Here is a 24500-nt window from a genome sequence, read left to right as displayed (position 1 = left end):
AAAATACGCATCAATTCACCAGTCTGATAAGCACTGGCTACAGGCTAGCAGAGCCTCTTTAATATTGTACTGCACATAGAAACTGTTTAAGCCTAAGAGAATCCTGAATGTTCATAATTTTAAAACACAAAGGCAAATAGGAAAAAAATTAACTATTTTTTTCTTCAATTATGCAGTTTTGGAAAATGTGTAAATAAAGAAAAAAATTAAAAAGCTTTCAAGTTAGTAGCAGACTGTGATGCTATTCGAATTTTTACATTGTTAAGTATCATAAAACCAAATGTCAAAATATCAAGTATTGACAATGCCATTACAGCTAGCCCGTAACCCATGAACAGTGCTTTGAAAGGGTGGGAGATGGAGGCAAAAGTTTTTTACCTTCCTTTGCTAACCCCGTGCTCGCTAGCTGGATCTGAGTTTGCTGAGAAAGGGCCAAGACTTCTTCAAGTGACAAATAACCCCACTGAGGGAGCTACAGTAGAAGGTGGTGCTGAGTTTTCTTTCCTCTCCCCACTCCACTGAGGAATGAGACTTCTTATCCCAAAACAATCCTCTCCTCTGCTCAGTATTCCCCCATGACCCAGAGATCCTTTTCCTGCCTTCTAACCCCCAACCCCAGCGATTTTGTTCTGCTTGAAAAGTCTTCTGTGGAGGGGCAAAGTACTGCCAGCTGAACTAGAGGGTAAAGATCCACTTTCACCGGCTCAGCTTTTCCTCCCTTTCTGAATTAATTTCCTCGGTGCTGGAAAAGTGTTACTGGTTTCTGCTGACGGAAGCAGGGCTGCAAGGAGGAGAATGTCCACAGAGGTTCAAGAGAGTCAGCAAAATAGAGCTGGATGGCAGAGAGCAGAGCACAAGACTAATACTGTGCATATAGCAACAGCGTGGCAGTATTGGGGCTGAAGAATTCGTGTATTGCTTGATTTTCTGAGTATTTAGTATTCTGATACTGCTGCAGTATTGCAATATCACTACATCCAATGTATGGAAATCTAAAAAGGAACTTTAAATCTGCAGGAATCGGTAAGAACTGAACTCTAGATTACTGTGGATCTCTGCCTTGTGAATAGCTGTCTCTGCAGAGCTTTGTGAGAAGTGAACAACAATTGCCAGTAATCTCAGTTGTGGAAAAAGTGAAAAGAAGGTAGAAGGATTCGAAACGTTCAGTAGCTTAATTTACGCATAGAAAAATTGAACTGCATATGTAAAAACCAAAGATGGAGACATGCTTGACATTTGCCACCTAGGAATAATAATTCATTCACTTTTACCACATGCAATGTGCTTATTAAGTTTGTCAAGCAATATGTATGCTTGAAAACATTTCAGACTTCTGATACACCAAACTTGCACAGTTCTTTAAAGGAAAAAGATACAATGATTTAAAAATATAAAATCAAGATAACAATTTTTATTAATACAAAGCATATCTTTTGTAGCACAAACTTTAACATAGCTAGCTGCCAGCTAAAATAATTTACACTTATTCAGACTTACAATCTTGTTTCATCCCAAATGCGATGCATCTCTGCAGCCTACAGTACTGACATCGATTCCGGTGGTGTTTGTTAATGACACAGTCTTTTGTTCCTCGGCAGGAATAAACTAAATTCTTCCGTATACTCCTTTTAAAGAATCCTTTGCATCCCTCACAAGTTACTGCTCCATAGTGACGCCCTAGTTACAGAACAACATAAATCACGACATTAATTTTACAGTGTAATAAAATTTTTTTAGAGTTTATATTTATTAAAAACAAAGTATTTGCTATTTTACCCAGAAAAACAACACTTTTTTCCCCCATAGGTTACAGATCCTAAATTATATCGTGGCTATAAAACAACGTAAAAAAGCAAGTGAATCGTTTTTCTAGTTCAAAGCACTTAAATAGGAGAGATTTTACAAATAGGCAAGTTGCTTATTAAATTCTTGCTGAATCTGTTCACAGCAGTGTTCAAAAAACCTAAGAAAATAGGTTAGCAAGAACAGAGAAGAAACTCTTTTAATTTATACATTCTTTAGCAACTTTTTTAAAACGTCCCTACAGTCAAGCCTTGTTGCTCATTACAAATTCAGCTGTCGAAATTGTATGCATTAAATCTAATGGAATCATGGAAAGCTCAAACATGGCATTTGACAGCAGTAGGTAATCACTTCAAAGCTTTAATTTCACCTTTCATTTTCCTAACAGGGTAATGGTACATCCTTAGTTCTTTCAGTAAAACTTCAATGAAAGAATAATCTAAAATAGCTAAATAATGTTTTAAAAAAATCAGTTCTTCTGTGGATTTTCTAATATATAATACTAACATATAAAAATTTCTAGGATATACTACAGAAAAAAGTCAAGTTTAAAAGTTATTTTTCAGAAGTAAATTGTTTTGATTCTGCTATAGCACCAAACGCAAATATTACTAAAAAGTACTGGTTTTGATTAAGGTACGCTTGGCAATTCCGACAATTTTAATTCTGTGATCCTGAAGAAAAAAACATTTCTAAAACTGAAGATCACTGACAAACACTCAAAGTACATACTGCAGATGTACTAAGGCTGCTCTTTGAACTAAGTAGGGCACATTACAGAAATAAATCTCAAATATGAACTAATTTGAGGGAAAATATATTTTTAGATTCTTTCCTCGCTCCTCTCAAACTTTTTTTTAGATACGTCAATCTCGTCTGCCTGAAGCTCCTAGAAATTCTGGTAGGTTTTCTAGATTCCTTTATCACACCCATATTACCACACTATTAAAATGTGAAATTTATAAAGCATCATATATATTAAAAGAACATCACTAAGTGAAACATTTTAACAGCAGCTGCATTGTGAATACTTAATATCCACCCTGCAAAGCGCCGGAGCTGCTGCTTCACCTGCTCTTTGATGTAGCTTCTTGGACTCCAGCTTGGAGGTGTCTGCAAAGCAGTTTGCACGACACTGCTTGTCACACGGGAGGCTCCCCAGAACCTGCAGCTGTTCAGGGAAACATGGCACTCTCCCCAGATTCACTACCACTGCTCGATATCCCTGGGCCAGGACAGGAGGACTAGCTCCTGGGATCTCCAGCCTCTCAAGGAATACTCCAGCCCTCCACCGGGGAGCCAGAGGAGTCAACATTAGGAGCCAACTAGAGCAGACCAACCAGATCTTTGCCTTATGTTTGGCAGAAATTTCCTTTGAGATGGGTGAAGTCTGATGTGTATTTAGAGCTCTAGGAACCGTATTTTTAATGCTAAACTTTGCTGCAGTAGAAAAATTTTAATTGGTTTTATTTTCTAGGAAGTTTGCTCCCCATTCTACTACTTCTCATGATGATATCCTAACATTAATTACTTCTTCCCCCTGGCCCCCCATTTTTATACACTTTATTCCCGTCACTTCCCAAAAGGAGCATTTAACTGCAGCTGTCATATTTTGATATTACTGGAGGTCCATCATACAGACTTCACTGACAAACAATAAGAATCTTCTAACGGACCAACCATTTCCCTACTTAGATTAATTTTACCTAAGTAAGTAAAGAGCAAAGTTAAATGTCTCACCTCTCTTACACCCCATTATCTTCTGTAACAAAGAAAGTGCAAAGAAAAAGGAGCTTTCAGCTAAACCATGCTGAGGAACAGCCCTTGTAGTTCTCTCTCTCTCTCTTTTTAAATAAAAAAGACAAGACATCCTCTCAGTAATTCCAACTCTGACAGATCTGGAACACCTGACGGTAGGCGCACATGCAAAGGGAATGTGGGAGGCAGAGCTCTCCAGTGCACTGCTCCCACTATATGTCTTTCCAGTCTCTTAATATCATTACACAAAATTTTGTGCATGAAACATTTTTCTTTTCTTACCTTAGCACTCTACTTTGGCAATATATGACTATGCCGTTCTTAAGCTTATTTTTTACTGGAATTATAATGCATTTTTACAATTTTAATAATGGTTCTTCGAATAACCAACTATCCTGCATAAATCTCATATTAGCATTTTTTCATATACTTGCAAAGTCTTCCTTGCCTACTGGTTTCATATTTAAAATAATGAACAGGTTTCTCATATATTTTAAGAGAACTTGTCAACAATAACAAAGTTCACCACATGACCTTATTTTAAGGAAGAAAACACTCTCAACATTGTTGCTTAAGTAATTTTATCAGACAAATTTTTATAATAGAAAATAAAATGCATCAGCCTAAGAAAAAAAGGCGAAAATTATCTGGTAGAAAACATTAAATTTATGATGTAAAACAACAATAAATCCCACCCATGGACACCAGAGTACCACTTAGTGTAATTCTCCACTGAAAGAGTAGTGTATCCTTTCTGTTTGTGCATGTATAAATATATATGTACATGCATGCAAACTGTTATATAGCTTCAGAAGAATTTTAGACTGCTTTTATAAAATTGTACCACCTTAAAAAAAAAAGAAAAAAGTAAATACCTGATGCCTTGTCTCCACATACAACACACAGATCAAACACTTTATTTAGGCCCTGTTCATTGGGGGAGTTGTCTGTTAAAATCTGGAAAAAAGTGTGAAAGAATTTCATGTTTCTTTTTCTTACCATCAAGAAAGATTAAAATATATCTCATGCTTGTGGTTTTTCTCTAAGATAGGGGACCAAATCTACAAAGTATAAGGTTTTCTTGACTACATTTCATAGTCTTCATCGACACAAAGGAGCTACCTGCCATGCCACTGTGCTCCTTTTCAGGATGGAACAAAAGTTTTACTTGTAATACTTCTGAAAAGAATTAAAGATTACATTTATCTAAATACTACTTCTGCAAAATGGACTGACATTTTGAAATACATTTAGCATCTGCATACTCTTACCTTTTGTTCAATTTTGTATTTATATCCTAATGACTTGTTCATAGTACAAGAGAGACTGAAGCATCAAACAGATGGAACAAAAAAATCCCTTGTAAAGGCTACTATATCTACATTCAGGTTAATAACTCCTTTTTTAATAATACATATAAATGGTGGACCAACAGAAAAGGTACTCTGGACACTATCATTAACTATCAAGTGGTATATAGTTTGGCTTTCAGTAACAGTTTGACATTATTACAGTATTCTTGTCTTGTCCCACTCATTTATCTCTGGTACCTGTAAAGCTTTATTAAGCACATAATATTAGAACCCCAGCACTACAGGGTAGGCACTATAGCCTTCCATTTGATCTTTCAAAACTCTATCCCACTGCGACACAAATAAAGCACAGCAAAAACTCAATTTAAGAAAGGAACACATATATCACGAGTAACAACCAAACATCTTGACAATTATGTAAAGCAGAAAAGAAAAAAATGTTCTTCCCATTTAAGAGATTATAGTTTAGAAGTTTTAAGGGTTTCTAACTTCTACTGTGCCTTAATGGGAAGCCAGACTCTCTCATTCTTGCTTTGCATATTCAAAACAGGTCCTCTGATAAAAAGAAAGATAACTTACCGAAGGAGAAAGTACCCTATCTTCTATAGAGAAAATTAAGAAATCACTTTTTTTTAGAAAGTTTGGAAGATAGAACAGATGATATATATGGGAATGTTTAACAAGCATACTTCTTTCTAGTTAGCCTTTGTTAACAATACTGTCTCAGAGATTCATCTATTAAGTTTTCTTTTAATGTAACATCTTTTTAAGAAAAATAATATTGATGAGTTAAAAGAATATTAAGCTTTTGTTCCTTCCTAGTTTCCATTATTAACATCATGTCTTTCCAGTCTCTTAATATCATTACACAAATGAAGAATAAAAATTGATTATTAAGATGAAGAGGAGGCACTGAAGGTAGAATAGATGATGGGAGAAAGGGCCTTGCCAAATGAGTCAATGTAAAGATAAGATGCAATAAAGGAGAGGTTTTTTGCAGAGCAAATGAATGGGCATTTCAAGTGAAGGCTACAGAAGAACAACAGAAAAGGTGAAACTGCAGATGAAAAGATCATTTAGGGGAGAAAATATGAAAGATCCCAAAGAGGATGCAGTTGAACAACAAATGAATGGTACTCTGTATTTCACGAACTTTAAGTGGAAAAAAGAAATCTCTACCCATACATACTAGCTGACAATAGAACAATCTAACTAAAGTGACAGAATACTCTGTTGCCTCTCAAACCAACCTATTTTGCCCGAACTGTACAATCAGAACTAGAGCTTTCAATTTTTTGTCCAGATTTCCTCTATTCCTGAATTTTGCTTTTTAAACCAGTGTGGCACACTTCTCATCTCTTAAGTTGTCTTTGAAAATAATTTTTTACATGGATTACTTCAAATCATATTCCACTGGTTTATACTCTTGTTGAGGTTTACCTAAAATACGAAGTGTATGATACCACTGAACAATGCCTCTCAATAGGATAGGCTTTTGCTACTGCTCCCGTATTCATGGCAATCAAATTCTTTGGAGCAAGGACCTTGGATGTCCATTTGCAAAGATCTGTGAGCTTAAAAAAAAAAAAGTAATATACAATAGAGAGATATGTTTCAAGCTTACACAACATGTGGGTAGCGAATCAGAGTAGTGGACTGGCTCCCAGAAGAGCACAAACTAAAAAGATCAGGGGTCCTCAGTTGAAAAGAGATTACTTGAAAGAGGATATAATAGTGATTTATAAAAACAATAGGATCCTTTATAGCCATTTCTTATAGTGCAAGAGACACCTAATTAAATACTTCTCTCAGAAGATCAAATCAACTAAAGTATTATTTGCACAACATACAATTATATTATAGGATATTATACAGACCAAAACATACATGGTCTATATAAATAACAGAAAAGGTTGTTAAACTTTAGTGGCAGCTGTCAGATATGATGGTCTCACTGCAATCTCCAAATCAGGAGGTTGCTCTAAATCATCAGCTAATGGAAGTGAAAGGATATGCTCAGAAGGATCATTATTTACTTGTCCAGTTCTTAATATTTTTCCTTAAGCAACTGTTTCTGGCCATTGTTTAAGTGTAAGATACTGGACTAAATGGACTGTAGCTATCCTAATGTTGCCTGGCCTACCAGACTGATGTATTTTAACAGCAGCATAAATGTACATGGGTAAACAATATGCAGTAACTACGCTTTAGCTGGAGTACAGTAATCTCCCACTTCAGGCTGAAGGAGCTCACATCTCCCATATCTTCTGTGCGTGTTCTTCACGTTCTTCACATCAGTACCATCCCATCCTTGCCAGGTGAGGATATGGGGCAGAAAGCTTGGAAGGTGGAGGGTGAGGACTAAGGAAGCGGCACATACAGCGTGCATGGGAGTAAGGTGCACTGGGGACCAGTTTAGGGAGTTAAAACCCCGACTAGTTACAATCTCACATTAGTAAACCCAAAATCTTTAGTGTTATTTTCCCACCCCCACTGAGTACTGTATTTCCCTACTAAACAGCCTCTTTGAGAAGCTACCTTGGAGTACAATTCACACAGCTCAACAGTAGTTACAACAGTGTGCGAAAAAGAAAACAAGCAGAAGGAAATGTTAAGTGATAAAGACAGTGGAGAAAGGAGTATGTTTTCAACAATACATGAAAACAGATGGAGAGTCAATGAAGCAGAAATAAGGAAGGACTGTTGGTATGGCAGGAGCTGGAAATGACAATAAAAATAACAGTATTCTTTCTAATGTCATGAGCCAGGGTACAAATTTTAAAAGCAATAAGTTTACAAAAAAAAAAGTTTTCTTCATAATTTCTAAGTATTCATGCTGAGTCCTAGTGCAAGGAAAAGTATACCATTAAAAAAAAACCTCAAGAAAGGAGAACCCAGACAGACATATTTGGAAATAAAACATCTCTTCTTATCCCATTTGAACGAAAATTATGAAATAAAGTGGATTATCTACCTGGATGTGTTGTGCAGATATATCAGGGGATGCAAAAAACAGTTGGTTGACACCTGCAGCATCTGGAGTTGCTAGGATAACTTTTCCTGGAGTGGAATCTTGTCTGGCAAGGATCACCTTGCTTGGGGTAGAGCCATCATGATTTGTTAAGATGAACTGCTTGCCTGCTGAGCTCTGATCAAGTGCTGTAACAATCTGAATCTTCTGGCCCGTCTGCTGATCTGTGACAATCTAATAATACATTTATCTCAAATTGTTATGGTAATTTAAGTTCACCTTTGGGGCCCGATCCGGGCACTCGAAGAAAACGGGAATTTTGCCTTTGACATTTGTGAAGCAGGATCGTCTTCCCCTCTGTCACACAAGAGTGAAGTAAACTCAGGCAAAACCTTGGATTTTCACTGTATTTGAAACACATTTCAATCGAGGGTGTTCGAAGTCAAAACCCGAGTTCATACTCAAGTTTTACAATTGGCCCGTGCTTTTACAACACTACTGAAACCCTTGACAATTCTAGCATCCAGAATTCGAGGCATGTCTGTAGCTCAGCCCTAGGACCTGTCAGGTTATGAGAAATCTTAACTCTGGAATTCACTGTATACCACGTGAACTGCTTAGCACCTCCCAGGTTTGGCTGCTTAACAAAAAACTTCTTAAAAACACACATGTAGACTTCCAAGTGAAAAAAGTAAGCATCAAACAGCAAGAAAAGCAATAATCTTGTTGCACCTGTATATACATTTTAGGCTTCATTTGGGGGGGGGGCTTTTTTTTACATATATATGCCTAAATAAAATAAGTAAAACAGAATCTCTCTCCCTGCCTTTTTTTCTTAAGGAAAAACTTATTTTCATGATACATTTCATAATCAAGAACAGACCTACAGACTGTTTTTCCATTTTATCCCCATTTTTAAGCACAAATACAGCAGAACTTTATTAAATAATCCTCCACTAAACTCCATTTTTTGCCAACTTTGTCAGAAGATTATAATCCTCAGAGAAAATAATCAAGATTACATATATCTTCCATTATAAATCTCACTTTTAGTCACTTCCTGCCTTTCTCCATCAAAATGCCTATATGGAAAACTGCCTGGTTTATTCTGGAGACTAAGGAGAATCATCCTAAAAAGACTGTTTCCTGCAAACTATTTTTGAATTACAGATCAATAATAACCAAACATTTATGTCCATCTATCCATCCCTAACATTTATATGGTCCTTATTACTGATGAAATTATTTATTTCATGGTCTAACACTTATCATAACTAGTTTCATGCAATTAGAGCACCAATATTAATTGTATTTTCTACGTGGAGAACAGGGCCGCAAAGAAACTGAATGAGGCATAATTTCACACCAGTCTTTATCAACTTTGCTACTGCACCTTCACAACTAAGCTTATTACTTTCTCTAAATGTTCAATATACTTAAATTTGTTTCAAAAACCTGTGTGTAGCTTACATTTTAAAAAGATAAGCAGTGAGAGATATAAATTAGTATCTAATTTCAGCAGTTATAAATCAATATTGCCACTTTCAAATACTCAGAAATTATGAGTTTCAAAATATACAAAAGGAATGTGTTTCCTTCAGGTGGCCTTTTGCTACTAACATTTTAATGGATCAAATTTCAATTTTTTTCTCTGCAAAACACAATTAAAAGCTTATTTAAGAGAGAAGTCCGGGTAAGATGATAAAATTCCAGACGCTAAAGACATAAGAAAAGAACGAAAATTATCATGAGATTTGGGGTGTAGGGTGTGAAGACAATGCAAAACCCCCACAATAGTTATCAACATGATTAATACACGGTTTTCCATTCAGTTTTCTCAGATATCCACATGTCCGGGATCACAAATGACTACAGCAGTCCCTTATTTCTCCTTTCAATTCCTTTATGTTGGTTCCATATTCTTTAGAAGGCAAACTTCCTTGCCCTTTTAATTCCCTTCTTTGCTTAACTTTCTCCTTCCATTCCGTTTTTTTTCATTTACAATCTTTATTTCTCTTGTGTCATCTTTGGCTATTTTCCAAGTGGCTGATGTTCCCTTCCCCTTCTCTCCACATCTACTTTATTGAGATTAGAAGAAATCCAATGCACGTTACCCTCAACAGGGTGCATACACGTACAAAAGCCAAACACAGAATATTGTGCTGTTCCTTGAATTTCCAGACTCGCTCTTTGAAAGACACTCTTATCTAAAATCTGTCTCCCTATCAAAACTTAATAGTGCAACTATGTATACATCAAAAAAGGCATATACTTGATCTAGTTAGGTTTATACAAAGTATAGTATAAAACTAACTCAAAAACCAGCATGTCCCAAACAGTGAAGATACAAATTTGAACTAAAGTTGAAATTATTTTTTTGATATATATGCTAAATTATCTTTTTTCCTGTTGTAGTCCAGCTCCGTAATTTAAAAAAGGTATGTATTTGTAGATAAATATGGCAGGACAGTAGGCAGAAGTACCATTGCTACTTCACTCAATAATTCACTTCACCTCCTATTTGACAAATAGTGTCCCAGTTCTTCAAATGGCTTCCTGCAATTCTAGGTGGATGCCCATGTGGTTTTCACTACGTGGTATAGTAGGTATAGTGTTACGTTAATATCCATACAAAGCTATTCAATCTGCACAAATGGTTTCTGCAGCTGTCAAGCATTTGACAACTGACAGAGGCATAAGAGAAAGCAGTTTAAACAATTAAGCACAGTCTGCCTGCACCTGACCTCTTACGGCCATACACCTGCAAGAACTCCACCTAAATTGCAATGGGACTCTGAAAAGTGGAGCAGTTGACCAAAGTGTAACAACTTGCAGTACCTACATGTTGAGATAGGAGAAAAAAATAATCACAGGGAAAAAGAAAACCACTTATCTTCTCAAGGGAATCCATCAGGGCTCAGTGACAACATTATGTTTCTTAATAATCTGAAACTCAATATCGCTAAAGGGATAATGTTATAAAACAGGAATATATTAATTCAGGATTGTCTGCTTAAAAAATACACTTGCCCTATGTATTTTGTTTAAGCACCCTGATGATAATGGAGGATAGTATTTTCCTTTATTGCTTTTAAGCCTTGTCCGTTAACAAATTTTGACTTCCATTTGAACATCATTTCAATAAATAAAATACCTCAAGAATTCTGTATTGCTATTTTAGGAAAAAATAAAAAAAAAGTGTCTAAACACAGAGGACTAATCCACCTGTTTATAACAGAGCCGGTTTTGAACAGAAATGTTTGTTTAACAACAAATGTGACATTCAACTTTTATCCTAGAGAAATGTTAGCATTCCTTAAAAAGGGTGACTAATGAAACGTGTTTTAAAGAACATTCTACCGAGGATTTTGTGTTTCAAGATCTCACATAATTATTTATGTGCATTTAACAATAATAAAATAAAGGAAAAAATATTGATTGACAATATAAACTCGAAATGAATAAATTTAACATTTTGAACATTTCACTGAGATGTATTTGTTCCTACAAACTACTTTACTCTTCACATAAATTCTGCTTTGAGTAAAGTTTTCATTACTAAGTTCTATCTCATATCTAATTTATTATTATTGATATTGGTGACATGTTTGTAGATGCCTGTTGCAGGAAGGATGCCATTCGACTGAGTGTTGTTCCACACATACCAAGAGACAACCACTGCCCCAAAGCACTTTACCATCCGTTTTGAAGCAAGAATCAATGAGTGTGGTGAAAAAAGACAGACAAAGTATCTGGTTTAGAAACAAGCGATCTTCCAGCTACATGAGGCAATGAAAAACTATATAAAGGTCTCTGTCCCTAGAAAGACAATTCTTCTACGTTCATCATGCTTGCAGTAATTACAGTGCCTAATCAAAAGTAGTTCTCCCCCCAACAAAAAAGCTGACACAGAAGGGTTAGAAGTCTGCCACTGGCTCTGAACTAACAGAACTGTCCTGCTGTTCAACAATAAAGGCTCATGGGTTTATATGTCATCATCCCACATTCAGACCCTGATGCTGAAATTACATTAAATGGCTTCACACTACAGGGACATTATAGCATACAGGTATTGACAATGAAAACAGAGGATAAAGAGATGGTGGCTAATTGATTAACATGAATTAGTTAATAAAAGGTACAGCGGTACACAAAGTGTAGAACAGGAGTGTAAGTAGCTAAAAGAATAAAGATCTACTGGATAGGTAAGACTGGTACTATGACTAGAGCACAGGTAGGGGGTGAGAAAACAAAAAAAAAGACCATGTATGGGGGGTGGTTGTGAAGAGTCTTGGAAGGTTGAAAGCTTGAATGCAATGCACCGACACAGGAAAAAAACAGTGAAAAATATTGAAGAGTGAAGCCAGCAAAAGAAAAAGCAGCCAAGATTATACTAGCAGCTGGCTCGTTTAAATGAGTGCTTTTGTATGCAACAACATATATCTCGGAATATTTTTAAAATTCATTCTGCAGTTGATGTTTTTCTCTAGGATGAAATTTAAAAATAAAATGTTTGCAAGGACTTGCACTGACTTTTAAGGGATAAAATATAAAATTCCATTCCCCAAATCCTCCTAATCTCCATATACACATATTTATGTTGATTTAACTACCTATGTTGCCAAAAACTTCATACCCTCACTTGAACTGGAGATCATTACGTGGCCAGGCTATGAATTAGCATACCAGGACATATAACATTGGTTGGGACAACCAAAAACCAGTATTATTCTCAGACATTAGGTTGCCTTGCACTTTTTCATGACTTGTACCAATAATACAATGCAGTATTTCCCTCCCTCCCTGCTCCAAAATGTAGAAATGTTCCAACAACTCAGTTGAATTACCAAATCTAAAAATTATTCAGCTTTTAAAGAGCAGTATCATTACAGTATTGGGAAAAGTCTTTTTCTGCTCAGTGGTTATAATTTTTTGTAATCTTAAAATTCTTAGGAGAAAAAAAAGAAAAAAAAGGGAAGCATCGGAATGATGTTTTATTCCTGTTTATATAGAAATGGTCTCTGCCACCCAGGGCTGAATATTTACATTCAAGCAAATAATATGATGCAAATAAAAAAGAACCATATGTGAAAAATGGCAGAAATAAATAGTTCATCTCTGCTTTTAAAATGTATCAGATGAAGCATACCTGTATACGTTGTGGTAAAGAGAGGCCTGAATCTGCAGGGACAATCTGTATTCGTTGTGCTGTCCCATCCATTAGTGTTTGTGTAACAGCTCCCTGGGAATGGGTAATCTAGAAAGAAGAAACAAATGTAATGGATTGACAATAGATATACTACCTTAAGGATGGATACACTACCTTAACGGATGAAACTTTAAGGTTTCACCAACTTCTGATTTCTCTGCACAAGGCTATGGGAAGTCTGACACTTACTGTATAAGGAATGCAAATGCTTGCAATCTAATTTAATAGCTTAATTTTGCTAGTTAGAAAATTCTGTTTCACTGTTTTAAGTCCATTTTGAAATACCTTCCAATTTGAAATTTAGAAACATGGTAAGTAAAACAATTCATTGTTGACTAGTCCATGTAAGTCAATCAGACTGAACATTTATTACTGTTGATGTTCATGAGACACAATACCTTTCATCATAGTTGTGCTACATTTACATGAGAATATTTTTACCTTAATGGCTTACTTAAAGTGACAAAAGAATTTTTGGTGTGGAAACACAGCAACTGACCTTTTCTGTTCTGTTTTTCTGTTAAAGCAGCAAAACCAGAACAACAGAATTTATACTGGGGAACTATCAAGAAAGTTAGAGAAAATTAATGAAATGCATGAAGTTGGCAAGCAGTGTAACTTAAAACAAATTTAAATCTCTGTGTGAATGCTCTCAGACACAATTTGTGGAAGTGCTTTAACGATTACCAGTATTTTAAAAATTCTTCACATGCTATAGCTAAAGTTATATGGGGGAAGGTATTATTCATTACATTATTTCTCAATAAAAATTAAGAAGTACAGCTGCTATTTGCAGAGGCTTGATCAGAAAGGCCAGACTTTTTGTAGTGCAAAGGAAGTTTGTCTTCACAGAGTTTACAGATACATTCAAATTGAAATTTTTGTCTTAAATTCCCGAGTAACTCCCCAAACATTTTGCAGTTCAAAAACTCTGGAACATCCTGCAATTCTGAATTAATAATAATTCCCAATATTTACACCATTATAAAAATGCTCCTCTTCAACTGTCGTCCCATCCTGTCCCCCCCCCCCAAGAATTAATGTATAGAATATATATCTACATCACAGTAAAGGTGTAGTTTCATAACAGGTTGAAAGCTTTGTCGTTCCTCCTGGATCAGCTTCCTGATTTTGTAACCACACCACCATGTAAATGCTAGTACCAGCAGAAGAAAGCAGGCAAGAACATGCAGCTGGAGGTGAGTTATGAGAAGGGGAAGGAGCGGTGGGTAAGTCTTCCCCTTACCGCAGAAATGCAAGCTCCCATCAGCCTAAGCTGGTTTTGAAATTTTACCTGAAAAGGCATTACTTTTAATACCAGTCTCAGCTCTTATAACCTACTTGCTCCTATCCCTTCAGCTTGGTAGGTAAAACTGGTTGGTTAGTCATTCAGTGATCTGGAATAGGACACTGATGCAGGTTAAAAATCAGCCCAGCAAACAGACAAACAAAGGCTATTCTTAGCACAGATCAAACCTTCAATCCAGATCTCCACAATGCTCAGAAGCAGATGCATCTGAGCAAATGAGAGGGTGGGATTAAGCTGCTGGGGTGATCGCTTAAGCTGCCAGCAGCAGCAAAAGAAATGCCTGTCAAACTACTGCCCAAGCCATTTTCGAACACTGCTTTCTAAAAAGACCCGATTTTTGATGAGCATGAATACTTTCCATACTCAAACAATTCATCCACTTCTTTGCTTAAGTAAAGGAAAAAGAAGAGTTCATTATACAGCAACATTTAGAGTTTGAAAGAGATACTTTCAAGCACTAAAGTTCTGTATCAGCCTTTCAAATGACATGTACATGTGATTTATAGGCAATTGGAGTTTTATGTGAATTTATCTCTGCTTTGCAAAATAAGCTACATATTCCAGGACCGTTTTACGCTTGCTCCCTTAAAATGTCATGATCTACATGTTGTGTAAGGTAAAATTGCTCTTCAACCCCACAAAATGTCAGCTTGACAGTTTTACTTCTATACAGAATACAGTTTTTTGATTGCAGTTAAAAAAATACTGATAAGAATAACCACAGTACTTGTTAAAAATTATATTTTGTATGTGTGTGACAGTCTCTGTTTTGACAAATACGTAGCTTTCCTCTGTTACTGTTACCTGGCAGGACTGTGGAAACAAACCACCATATACTTAGTGTACCCAACCACAGATTAAAGAAAGAAGATTGCTGCGGGCTCTCGACAGACAACTTCCCTACATGAATCAAGGAATGGGATCTTGATGTAGAAATATGAATTATCTCACACTCAGCAAAAGATGATTAGCAGATGGCAGAATTTGAGAAAAGATAAATGTGGTGCAATGCTCCATATAGGCAAGGCTATACATTCTTTTTAAGTTTTGCTTTTATGCAAAAAAGCCCTAGATTAACAAAAACACATGCTTGGGAACATCATTATAAAATTGTTTGTGATAATTTTGTGTTTTAAAATGCTTCATGAACAAGAATTAATATTATAAAGAAATCAAAACCTATGTCACAGAACACTTCTGACCATTATTTCAGTGAGACAGAGGAGCACTTTCCATTCTCCTCAGAATGGGAACATCTGTCTTTTTCCTTTCATGTTCTACTCATGTAAATTTTTCTTGTAAATTCAATTAATGCTATTTCAACACTGAAGAGAATTACAAATGCTAGCAAAAATACTGCTGAAGTTCCATAGACCTTAAACTATGGTTTTCAACGATTACATCGAATAGGAACACCACCAAGCAATTACAGCTGGTAGGTCACAGGTAAGTAGGAATGTAAGATATTACATGAAGGCCCCTGTAAGACCACTCTCCTTGCTGACTCCACCTTTCAGGCAGTGCACTCATGCATGGCATGCACCTTTGGCAGTAATTTTGGCTTACGGAGTCCCACCTTGCACCGCCCTGGGTGATGCTTTTCAGTCCTTCTAACCGTGTGCCAGGTTGGGCTGCACCTTGTACCAGATAAGCGAACTGACCCCAGCTGGGAGGGAGAAAACCTTCCTCCACTATCCCGTCATTTTTTTTCCCAGTTTTGTCCACCACACAATGACACAGAGAGCTTATATGAGCAAGAGCAGCATAGCATGAGAGTAAGTGGCTAAGTGAGGACTGGGGAATGCCTAAGCTGCACTGCTGCCAAATAAGATGTGACAGTCTCAGGCACAGTAAAACCTGTCTAAAGGACAAATCCTAACCTACACTGCTGACAGAATGATATCTGTGAAAACTGTAAGGCTGCAGTTTCACCGTGAACAGAAACAGCCAACAGCTCTCTGCAGTGTCACACCTCACTCCCTCCATCTTCTTCCCTGCCTTCCTTTGGCTACCAGCCATCTCCTTTACGCTGGCTCTGATACTCATTAGAGCCTTCTCAGACCCTACTCAACGCACTAACCCAGCAGAAAATCTTCCACTTGTTTTGGCTGGGTTAGCTTGCTGCTAGTGTGGAAATTAAACAAGGTAAGAAACAGAAAAAGGACCTTCCCTCTCCCATGGCACTGAGATACTGTCAGCTCAGTGTCTCATGGAATCACATTACGAAATTGAGAAACAACACTCACAGAGGCTAAACACCACCATCACATCATCCACCCTCTTTTCTGAGTGGAACGTACACTTCAGCTAGCTTTGACTAGACTGTACTTTCAAAAAAAAAACCCAACCAAACAAAAACAAAACAAACAAAAAAAACCCCAAACAGGAAATACAGCCCTATTTAGACCTCCACAAAGAATTATAGTACCAGAACAAAACTACACTAGACACCCCATTCTCACCTATAAAGAGGACAAGTGAGAGAAAGAAGACACCATATATCACATAAATCACTTCTGTACTTTGAGACAGCCTTAGCAACACTCAGATGCTACAACAATAAAAGCTATAAGAATTTATACAGAATAGAATTAACCATCCCACCCCCCCAACCTTTCTATTTGAAATCAAGACTGAGAGGAACTAGTTACTTGAAAAGTAAGCCTATGTCTAGACAAGAACCAAGAGTGGATACTTCAAGCTAAAAAATACCATTTATTTAAGATAAATAAGATGCTTCTATCTAATTTAAAGCACTGCTAATTTTAAATAGACTATACTGTGATAAAACCTTCTAGATAAGTATGTATACTCTTATCCACGCTCCCAAACTATCTGTGCATCTCTGGAAGTTCTCTGGCTGCAGTGCACAGATTCTGCACACAGGTTACAGAAAATGAAAACCAGAAGTTAGCAGAAACAAGAGTCAATCTTCATTTTGCCTTATACCAAACACCAACAAATACTTTACAGTGAAGAGCATGGCAAACCTTTACTCATGAAAACAAAAATGACAACTGAAGCAACTGCTTAATTGGAAAGTAAAAGCTATGTACTGACAACTCTCTTGATTGTAAATTTTGTAACTGAAAGTGAGCAAAGCAATTCTACAACCAGAGGGCTCTCTGAAGACCACTACAGGCTCAAAAAGCAGAGCTGAACAGCTAGTCCCTTACTGGAAACACTGCTAGATTTTCCTTAGCTTCATTTCTGTGGGGCAAACTTTGGCAAAAAAGACTCTGCAGCATAACCTTAAAATGCATACAGTAAGTTCTTCTAGTCTTCCATGGGAGAGTCTCCGGAAGCTTTGGGTGTACTAAAAATTATTTTCTCTTGTGATTTTGGTTTTTACATCTGTGCATTTTATTATTCAATGTCTCTTAAATAGGACTCAAAATTAATGTACCTCTCCCATTTGTTGTTCAATAATTTGATGGGCCAGTTCCTCTATGGTTGCCATGATCTTTAATCACCAGAATTTCCTGTCAAAGAAAGGAAAGAAGATGCTTAACATCTATAGCCTCAATAGTAAAAATATCTTGGGGAAAATATAGTTCACATAAGTAAAGTATGTTCATAGTTGTCTGAAGGTGACATCCCTGCAGAATTTAAAGTTTGATTATACTATAAAAGTAATAATTTATTTTCTCTTTGTAAACTTCTGTATTTTTTTACTCAAATAACTCACAGAGAGACTATTTCCGCCCCCTGCTTTCCCAAAGAGCAACAATATAATAAACTCCCTGTGAGAACAGAAGTGTATTACTGACCATGACATCAGCAGGGACATAATTAACATCTTAAAAACTAGAACAGAGCCAATTTTGTTAATGCAAACCAAGGGGGGAAATCTAACTTCTTCTGAACTCATACTGATTTTTTAGTATTAAGAGGAGTGTTTGAAGGTCAATTTTGTAATTCATAGGAGGCACTACTTGGGAGGCAGAAAATACAGATGTTTAAAAAAAGATGCTGTTTTGCCATCAATACGGTAGTTACAGTGTAAGAAGCCCAAATCTTCATAAGAAGAATTTCATAGGATTTAACAGGCACTACTACATTAATGCAGCATGAAGTATTCAGACTATGCCTTGTTTGTTTGGGTATCGACTTACAAATATTCACTAGGCAGTACTTAAAAGGAACATACACAAATTATGAAGCACCATAAACACTTAATTTTCCTGACAAAAGCTGTATTAAAAACACTGTCATATCTACTTCTTCTATGGACCAAGACAGTACTCTCACACCAAAGGATTTGTCTATATACTAAATTTGCTTTGTTTCAACTATACAAGGTACTCAGGTTATACAGCCTTCTCATTGCAGGCAAAGCTATAAAGATGTTTAATACCAACACACATTTTCCTGTATGAACATAAGAATAAATGTTGTCAGTATAAAGGATTTTTTATACAGTAGACAAGATTTATTTATTTATTTATTTCACAAACAGGAATGGTGCTGTGTAACCATACAAAAAGTTAGAATGCTAATGTAAGTAGTTACGTATGTAGAAAAGCTGTATATATAGCTAGTTGGTTTTCACTCCTTAACTTTGCTGGAACTTCTAGGAACTATCTCCTACCCCAGTGATCTCTAAACTTTCCCAATCAATTATGCAAACAAAAAAGTAACTCACTTCGAAGCTCCTTCTGCTCTTATAATTGGAAAGAGCGATCTCTTTTGACTAGGGCAAGAACTGCAGGCCTTGGAAGTGTGCATAGCGGTGTACTAAACCCTGATTGATGTGTGGAAGGGAAGACTATAGAAATACTTGGGCACTGTAGACAATTCTTAATCACTCACCAGCATGCTGCACTGTTAGTTAAATTAGGACAAAAGATGACAGGCATACACATAAAACGTACGAGACTGAAGCTTATGTTGAAAAGCATTACCTCCTTAGAAGATCTAATAAACGTCAGCACCCTTGCAGGGGCACTCTATTAACTCACTTCTGCATGCGGTGAGCTGCAGCACAACCTCTATTCAAAGAGCACTTTCAAGTCAGCCAAAATATTCTATCAGATGTTTTCTTCTCTTAAATAAAATACTTACTAGCAACAATATATTGCATTGTTTACACACACAGTGCCAGAAATTAGTACTATGTCATTACAAAAAAAAAAAAAAGAAGCTAAAAAGAAAAGTTCAACATCTTAAAAGCAAATTAAGAGAACTATTTAGCAAGACACACACTTTTGGGTGAGAAAGATGTACTTTTTGCAAAGAGTTATTTCAGAGGAAGATCTTACTACTTTGTGACAATTTGACATACCAGAAATATTGTGCATATGATATTTTGCAAAAAATTAAGAGTAAACTAAGTAAAATGCTGAAATTCTAGTCTGATCTCAGAGCTGATCCTGCTTTGAGTGGGGTTTTGGACTAGAGACCTCCTGATGTCCCTTCCCACCTGGAATATTCTACAACTCAAAAATGCACTGTTTTCTTAGCTACAGAAACAACAAGAGGTGCTTGCAATTAGAAAAAAATCCCCAATATTTTGAAAGCAGTTTGATTTGCAAAGTCTTCGGACTGCCTCCATACAGGTCTACTGTGCAGATGTTTTCAAGGACACAATAAACGATTATCTAATTATAAAGTTTTACTTCACTGAGTATCTAGTTTAAAGAGCTATGCACAAGAAAGCTTATTTTGAGCAGTTTAAAGCGATTTTATGGAGAATACATGTTCACCTATGTCAGCCTTTTGAGACAGCAGTAACATCTTCCATTCTGCAATCACTGTCTCTAGCACTTTCTACATTATTTTCCCAAAAGAAAATAGACTACATCAGTATCATTTTCCCATGAGAAAAGCCAGGTCTATAATCCTTCCCATAATGAAGTATCATTATGACCTTCTCAATTTTAGTCATATTTACCAACAGAGCCTACAGCTACTTTAACTTTATTTTATGCTTTTCTAAAATTCTTAGTGTTTCGGCCTGCAGAATTAGCATGTTCCAACAAGAATACCAAATACTAATTATTACTGCTCTAGCTGTGTTGCACCAACTCAGCAGCACATGGAAATGAACAATACAGTACAGTGAAAAGAAAAGCTTAATTTACTGTTCATCTAGTAAAAGCTTGCAGTCCAATACTGAACTTGCACAGGAGGCAAAATCTGGAAAATAACTTTTACAGAAATTGACTCAGACATGAAGAATATCATACCTGTGGCACTGCAAAATTATAATTAAAGATTCTTTTTAATGTTCTCTGGCATACAATTACTTTAAATTAACATAACAGCACACTAATATTTTTGGCCCAAACTCAGTAAATGAAAGATGGAGAGATCTCATTTCTCCAAGCCTCCACGAATACTTTGTCCACAGTCTCAACCAATAAGAAAGGTCTTTTCTTTTTAATGCTGCCGAGTCATTACTACCTTATTCAAAACAGTTCTGTCACCGAAAGGGCTAGCCCTAATCTGTCTCTTGGCCTGAATCTCCCAACCTCTCTCCCTGCTGCCAGCACTGGTACATCTGTACCAGTGCAGCAAAGTTTTATTCACAGCCAGCAGCAAAGTTTTATTTTTGTCCGTGTTAGTTCTCAGTCCAAAGAATGACTTGCACTTGCTATATCAGCATGCAAATGCTACTGCTGTACCAGTGATGGAGGGGATCTGTAGATCACACCTTTCCACAGCAGCAGAAATTTACATCATCTTAAGCCATCTGAAGTCTCCCATACTTTCCCACAGCTCTATAAATTGTTGTGAGACGAGCCTTGGAGCTTAGACACACTTATTTTTGGATCTTACAGATGAACCTGGCGAAGAAACGAGAAACAGAGGATGAAAAAAAGCAACATACAGCCACAGGACAAAACAGGCAACACTTATGATGGTGAAGTGGCCTAGCAGAGACTCCTGGTCCATAACCTAAAGTACTGTACAATTAGGAGGTTGATGGGGATCTATCTTCTTGCCTCACCCCCTATTTCTAGGAAGGATATTATTTTCTAATTGTGAGAACCTTAATAGTCAAAGCTACTTTTAAAAACAATGCGAAGAAAGCAGTGCAGTTATAAAAGTTTCACACACGAGCTTATTTGTAGCTAAACTTTGTATTCTCTGGTAGAAATACTCTTCAGCACAGACTTTTCAACCTCTTAGTAGTTAACCCTCCAGTTAACAGATATTGAGCTTTTCAAATCCCAACACAGAACTAAATGGTGTCTCATCTTTGAGATGTTGGACTTTGCGTTCTCTGCCATACCGCCAAACCCTCACCAAGAGCATGGGGAGAATTTGTACTGGTTATGGCAGAATTCTGTATTGGTGCTAACAACTGTCCGTAACAAGATCTCTCTCGTGAGCAAGATGAATAGCTATGTGAGAAGGCAGGTATTTTTACATTATTAATTCAGTGTTATCAAACAGTGCTAATAAAATATTAAAAATACTCAGCTCTCTCAAATTCAGAATTGGCCATAGGCATCCTTTATTCTTGCTGTTAGGAGCAATGTAAGTATATTCTGCTTTAATCTTAAGAGCAGTGGAAGAGGTTCTCTAAAAGAGATTCCCTGTCTTGATGATGTGTTATTTTTGCAGGAATCCTAAATTAGAGCTGAGAAAAAAGTAGGAAGGAATTTGGAACAGAATAGAGTGTTACTCAATCACAACCTCCAAGATGTACTCAATTGTAGCAATACAGTCTAAATGCCCCCCAAATAAACAAAATTAAAGAAAACCCAAAGGGCAGTGGTAAGCAAATCCTTTGACAAACTGTTTAGAATCAAACTGCTTTATAGGTGATGATTGTAAATAAAAACCTAATGTAATTACAATGGACTTTGAAAGCCTGACTAATATTCCCTAAACAAGTGATGCTCCTGTCCTTCCGCAATCAGAAGAATTTTACTGGTCAAAAAGATTTTCTTTGACATGTGATTCTCAGAACCAAAAAAGACAAATCTGTGTTCACAAGTTTTCAACCCCAGCTATTTCTGAACTTGAAGAATGTCACCTCTCCATTTAAAGCACCTTCAAGAAGGTTTTTCTCAACAACTATAATCTTTAAAGAATGAGTTGTAAATGGCACAGCTCTCAGAAAAAAAAATCCCTCGCAAAAGCGTAACAAACACTTATGTGTCCATCACTGAGTGTCTCAACCACCACATAAGGACAGCTTTAAAGAATGCTGTTTTTAACATTAGTGCTTCACTGCACACCTGACAGTGCATCTTAGAAAAAAATAAATTATTCTCTTTTACCTACAAGTAGTTAACAATAAAAATTGAAAAAATAAGAGGGTAACCCATCTTGAAACTGCATAAATTCTTGACCATAGTCATGAATTCACCAGCTATGAGCTTGAAGTATGAATCCCATACATCCCAATCCTGTTGAGACACAGAAACCTCAAACCAAAACACAAGCTTTTCAGTTGCTCATCCAAACATTCTGTGCTGCTAGTTAGATCATCCTGCAGCTCAGAGGCACGCTTCTGCAGTGTCATCTCAGTAGGAAACAAAAAGACCAACCTTCACAATCAAGAGGTGTGTGCTTTAAGGAATTACTTTGCACCTGCTAGTTAGTTCTCCTAAACCAGATGCGACTGCCCTCACAGCTAAGATGTATTAGTAAAACAAGCTAGCTTAAAAACTGAAAGCGATTTAAACTAACATGTTTTACCCTGCAGTAAAGCAGTGAAGGAATACACATGTATTCAACTATGATGCCCCAGCCATAGGGAAACTAACTCTGAGAGAGGCATAAACCATTAGAAGTGAATTTTTGAAGCTTTATCTAAAAGAGCCATCTGCTTCCCATTTGAACTAGACTTGTGTGAACAGACTACTTCAAGCATGCAAACAAGATTGAACTCTTGTGATGAAGAGGAATCTGGAGAATTGGTTGAGGCTGTCCTACCTCTTCACGCTGCCTGGAATAAGCACAAGGAAATTCATGGATGCAGAATCAGCTTGTCAAAGCTAGACAAATCATCTGAGCATAAGCATGTGAGGCACGCATACAATGGAAAAAAGGATATACTCACTTGAGTTAGAATCTGCAACTACTGTGGTCAGACCACAATAAAGAGTTGCTATGTAAAATTGACAGAACATTTTTAATAGTTTGTATGGACTATTAACATGTTGTTTCCTTAGCTCAGACTACTACTTAAATAAAAATGTTAACACTGTCAGTGTTCTCCTTGCTACAACTGCATCACTAGTAGCAACAGAAAATTTCTGGAGAGAAGCTGGTAGAGATACAGTATACACTAGCTCTTGATAACTTAGAAGACAGCCCTGAAAACCATGTTGGTAATCAACAAAAATATTAAGCAAACCACATCTGACATGCAGTTATTGTAACCTATATGCAGAAATCCATTGCCTAGAAAAATATTACAATGAAAGTATTGTGATAGCATAAAGTGTGTGCGTATGTAAGTGTATATATATATAAAAAATTCAATTTCTGGGACTTAAGTGGCATAATTGAAGAGACAGAATTTGTTAGTATACCTTTACAATTATAAAAAAAAAATCTTTGACTAACATAATAACTAGGTTCTTTCCTAGATATAATACATATCAGTACCAACTGACAACTGCTACATTATGAAAGAGCTATGAAAGCAGTTTTTTTAATTAGTGTTTACAACAGTGCTGTTGTTTAACCCCAACTGGCAACTAAGCACCACACAGTCACTCCCTCACTCCCCCCGTGGTGGGATGGGGGTGTCGTGGTGGGGGAGAGAATCGAAAGGGTAAAAGTGAGAAAACTCATGGATTGAGATAAAGACGGTTTAATAGGTAAAGCAAAAGCCGTGCACGCAAGCAAAGCAAAACAAGGAATTCATTCACTGCTTCCCATCGGCAGGCAGGTGCTCAGCCATCTCCAGGAAAGCAGGGCTCCATCACATGTAACGGTTACTTGGGAAGACAGATGCCATCACCCCGAACATCCTCTCCCTTCCTTCTTCTTCCCCCAGCTTTATATACTGAGCATGACGTCACATGGTATGGAATATCCCTTTGGTCAGCTGGGGCCAGCTGTCCCAGCTGTGTCCCCTCCCAACTTCTTGTGCACCCCCAGCCTACTCGCTGGTGGGGTGGGGTGAGAAGCAGAAAAGGCCTTGACTCTGTGTGAGCGCTGCTCAGCAGT

The 24500-nt window shown here is 36.8% G+C and overlaps 1 protein-coding gene across 2 annotated transcripts in view; it reads right to left on the bottom strand.

Annotated features, from left to right (window-relative positions):
• Positions 1-24500, bottom strand: part of NR2C1 (nuclear receptor subfamily 2, group C, member 1) — a 57172-nt gene that overhangs the window by 21849 nt on the left and 10823 nt on the right. Inside the window, exons 2-6 of one of the 2 annotated variants that reach the window (XM_009321314.1) lie at positions 17770-17845; positions 12995-13102; positions 7849-8079; positions 4437-4518; positions 1498-1677 (exon numbers count right to left, since the gene is read on the bottom strand). In XM_009321314.1, coding sequence (XP_009319589.1) covers positions 1498-1677; positions 4437-4518; positions 7849-8079; positions 12995-13102; positions 17770-17823 — 655 coding nt within the window. In that variant the 5' untranslated portion in view covers positions 17824-17845. The remainder of the gene's footprint in view (positions 1-1497; positions 1678-4436; positions 4519-7848; positions 8080-12994; positions 13103-17769; positions 17846-24500) is intronic. The other variant, XM_009321315.1, reaches the window with a different exon arrangement.

This window comes from Pygoscelis adeliae, unplaced genomic scaffold (genome assembly GCF_000699105.1).
Source record: "Pygoscelis adeliae isolate BGI_AS28 unplaced genomic scaffold, ASM69910v1 Scaffold232, whole genome shotgun sequence".
Taxonomy (NCBI): domain Eukaryota; kingdom Metazoa; phylum Chordata; class Aves; order Sphenisciformes; family Spheniscidae; genus Pygoscelis; species Pygoscelis adeliae.
This window is presented reverse-complemented; position numbering and strand designations above follow the sequence as displayed.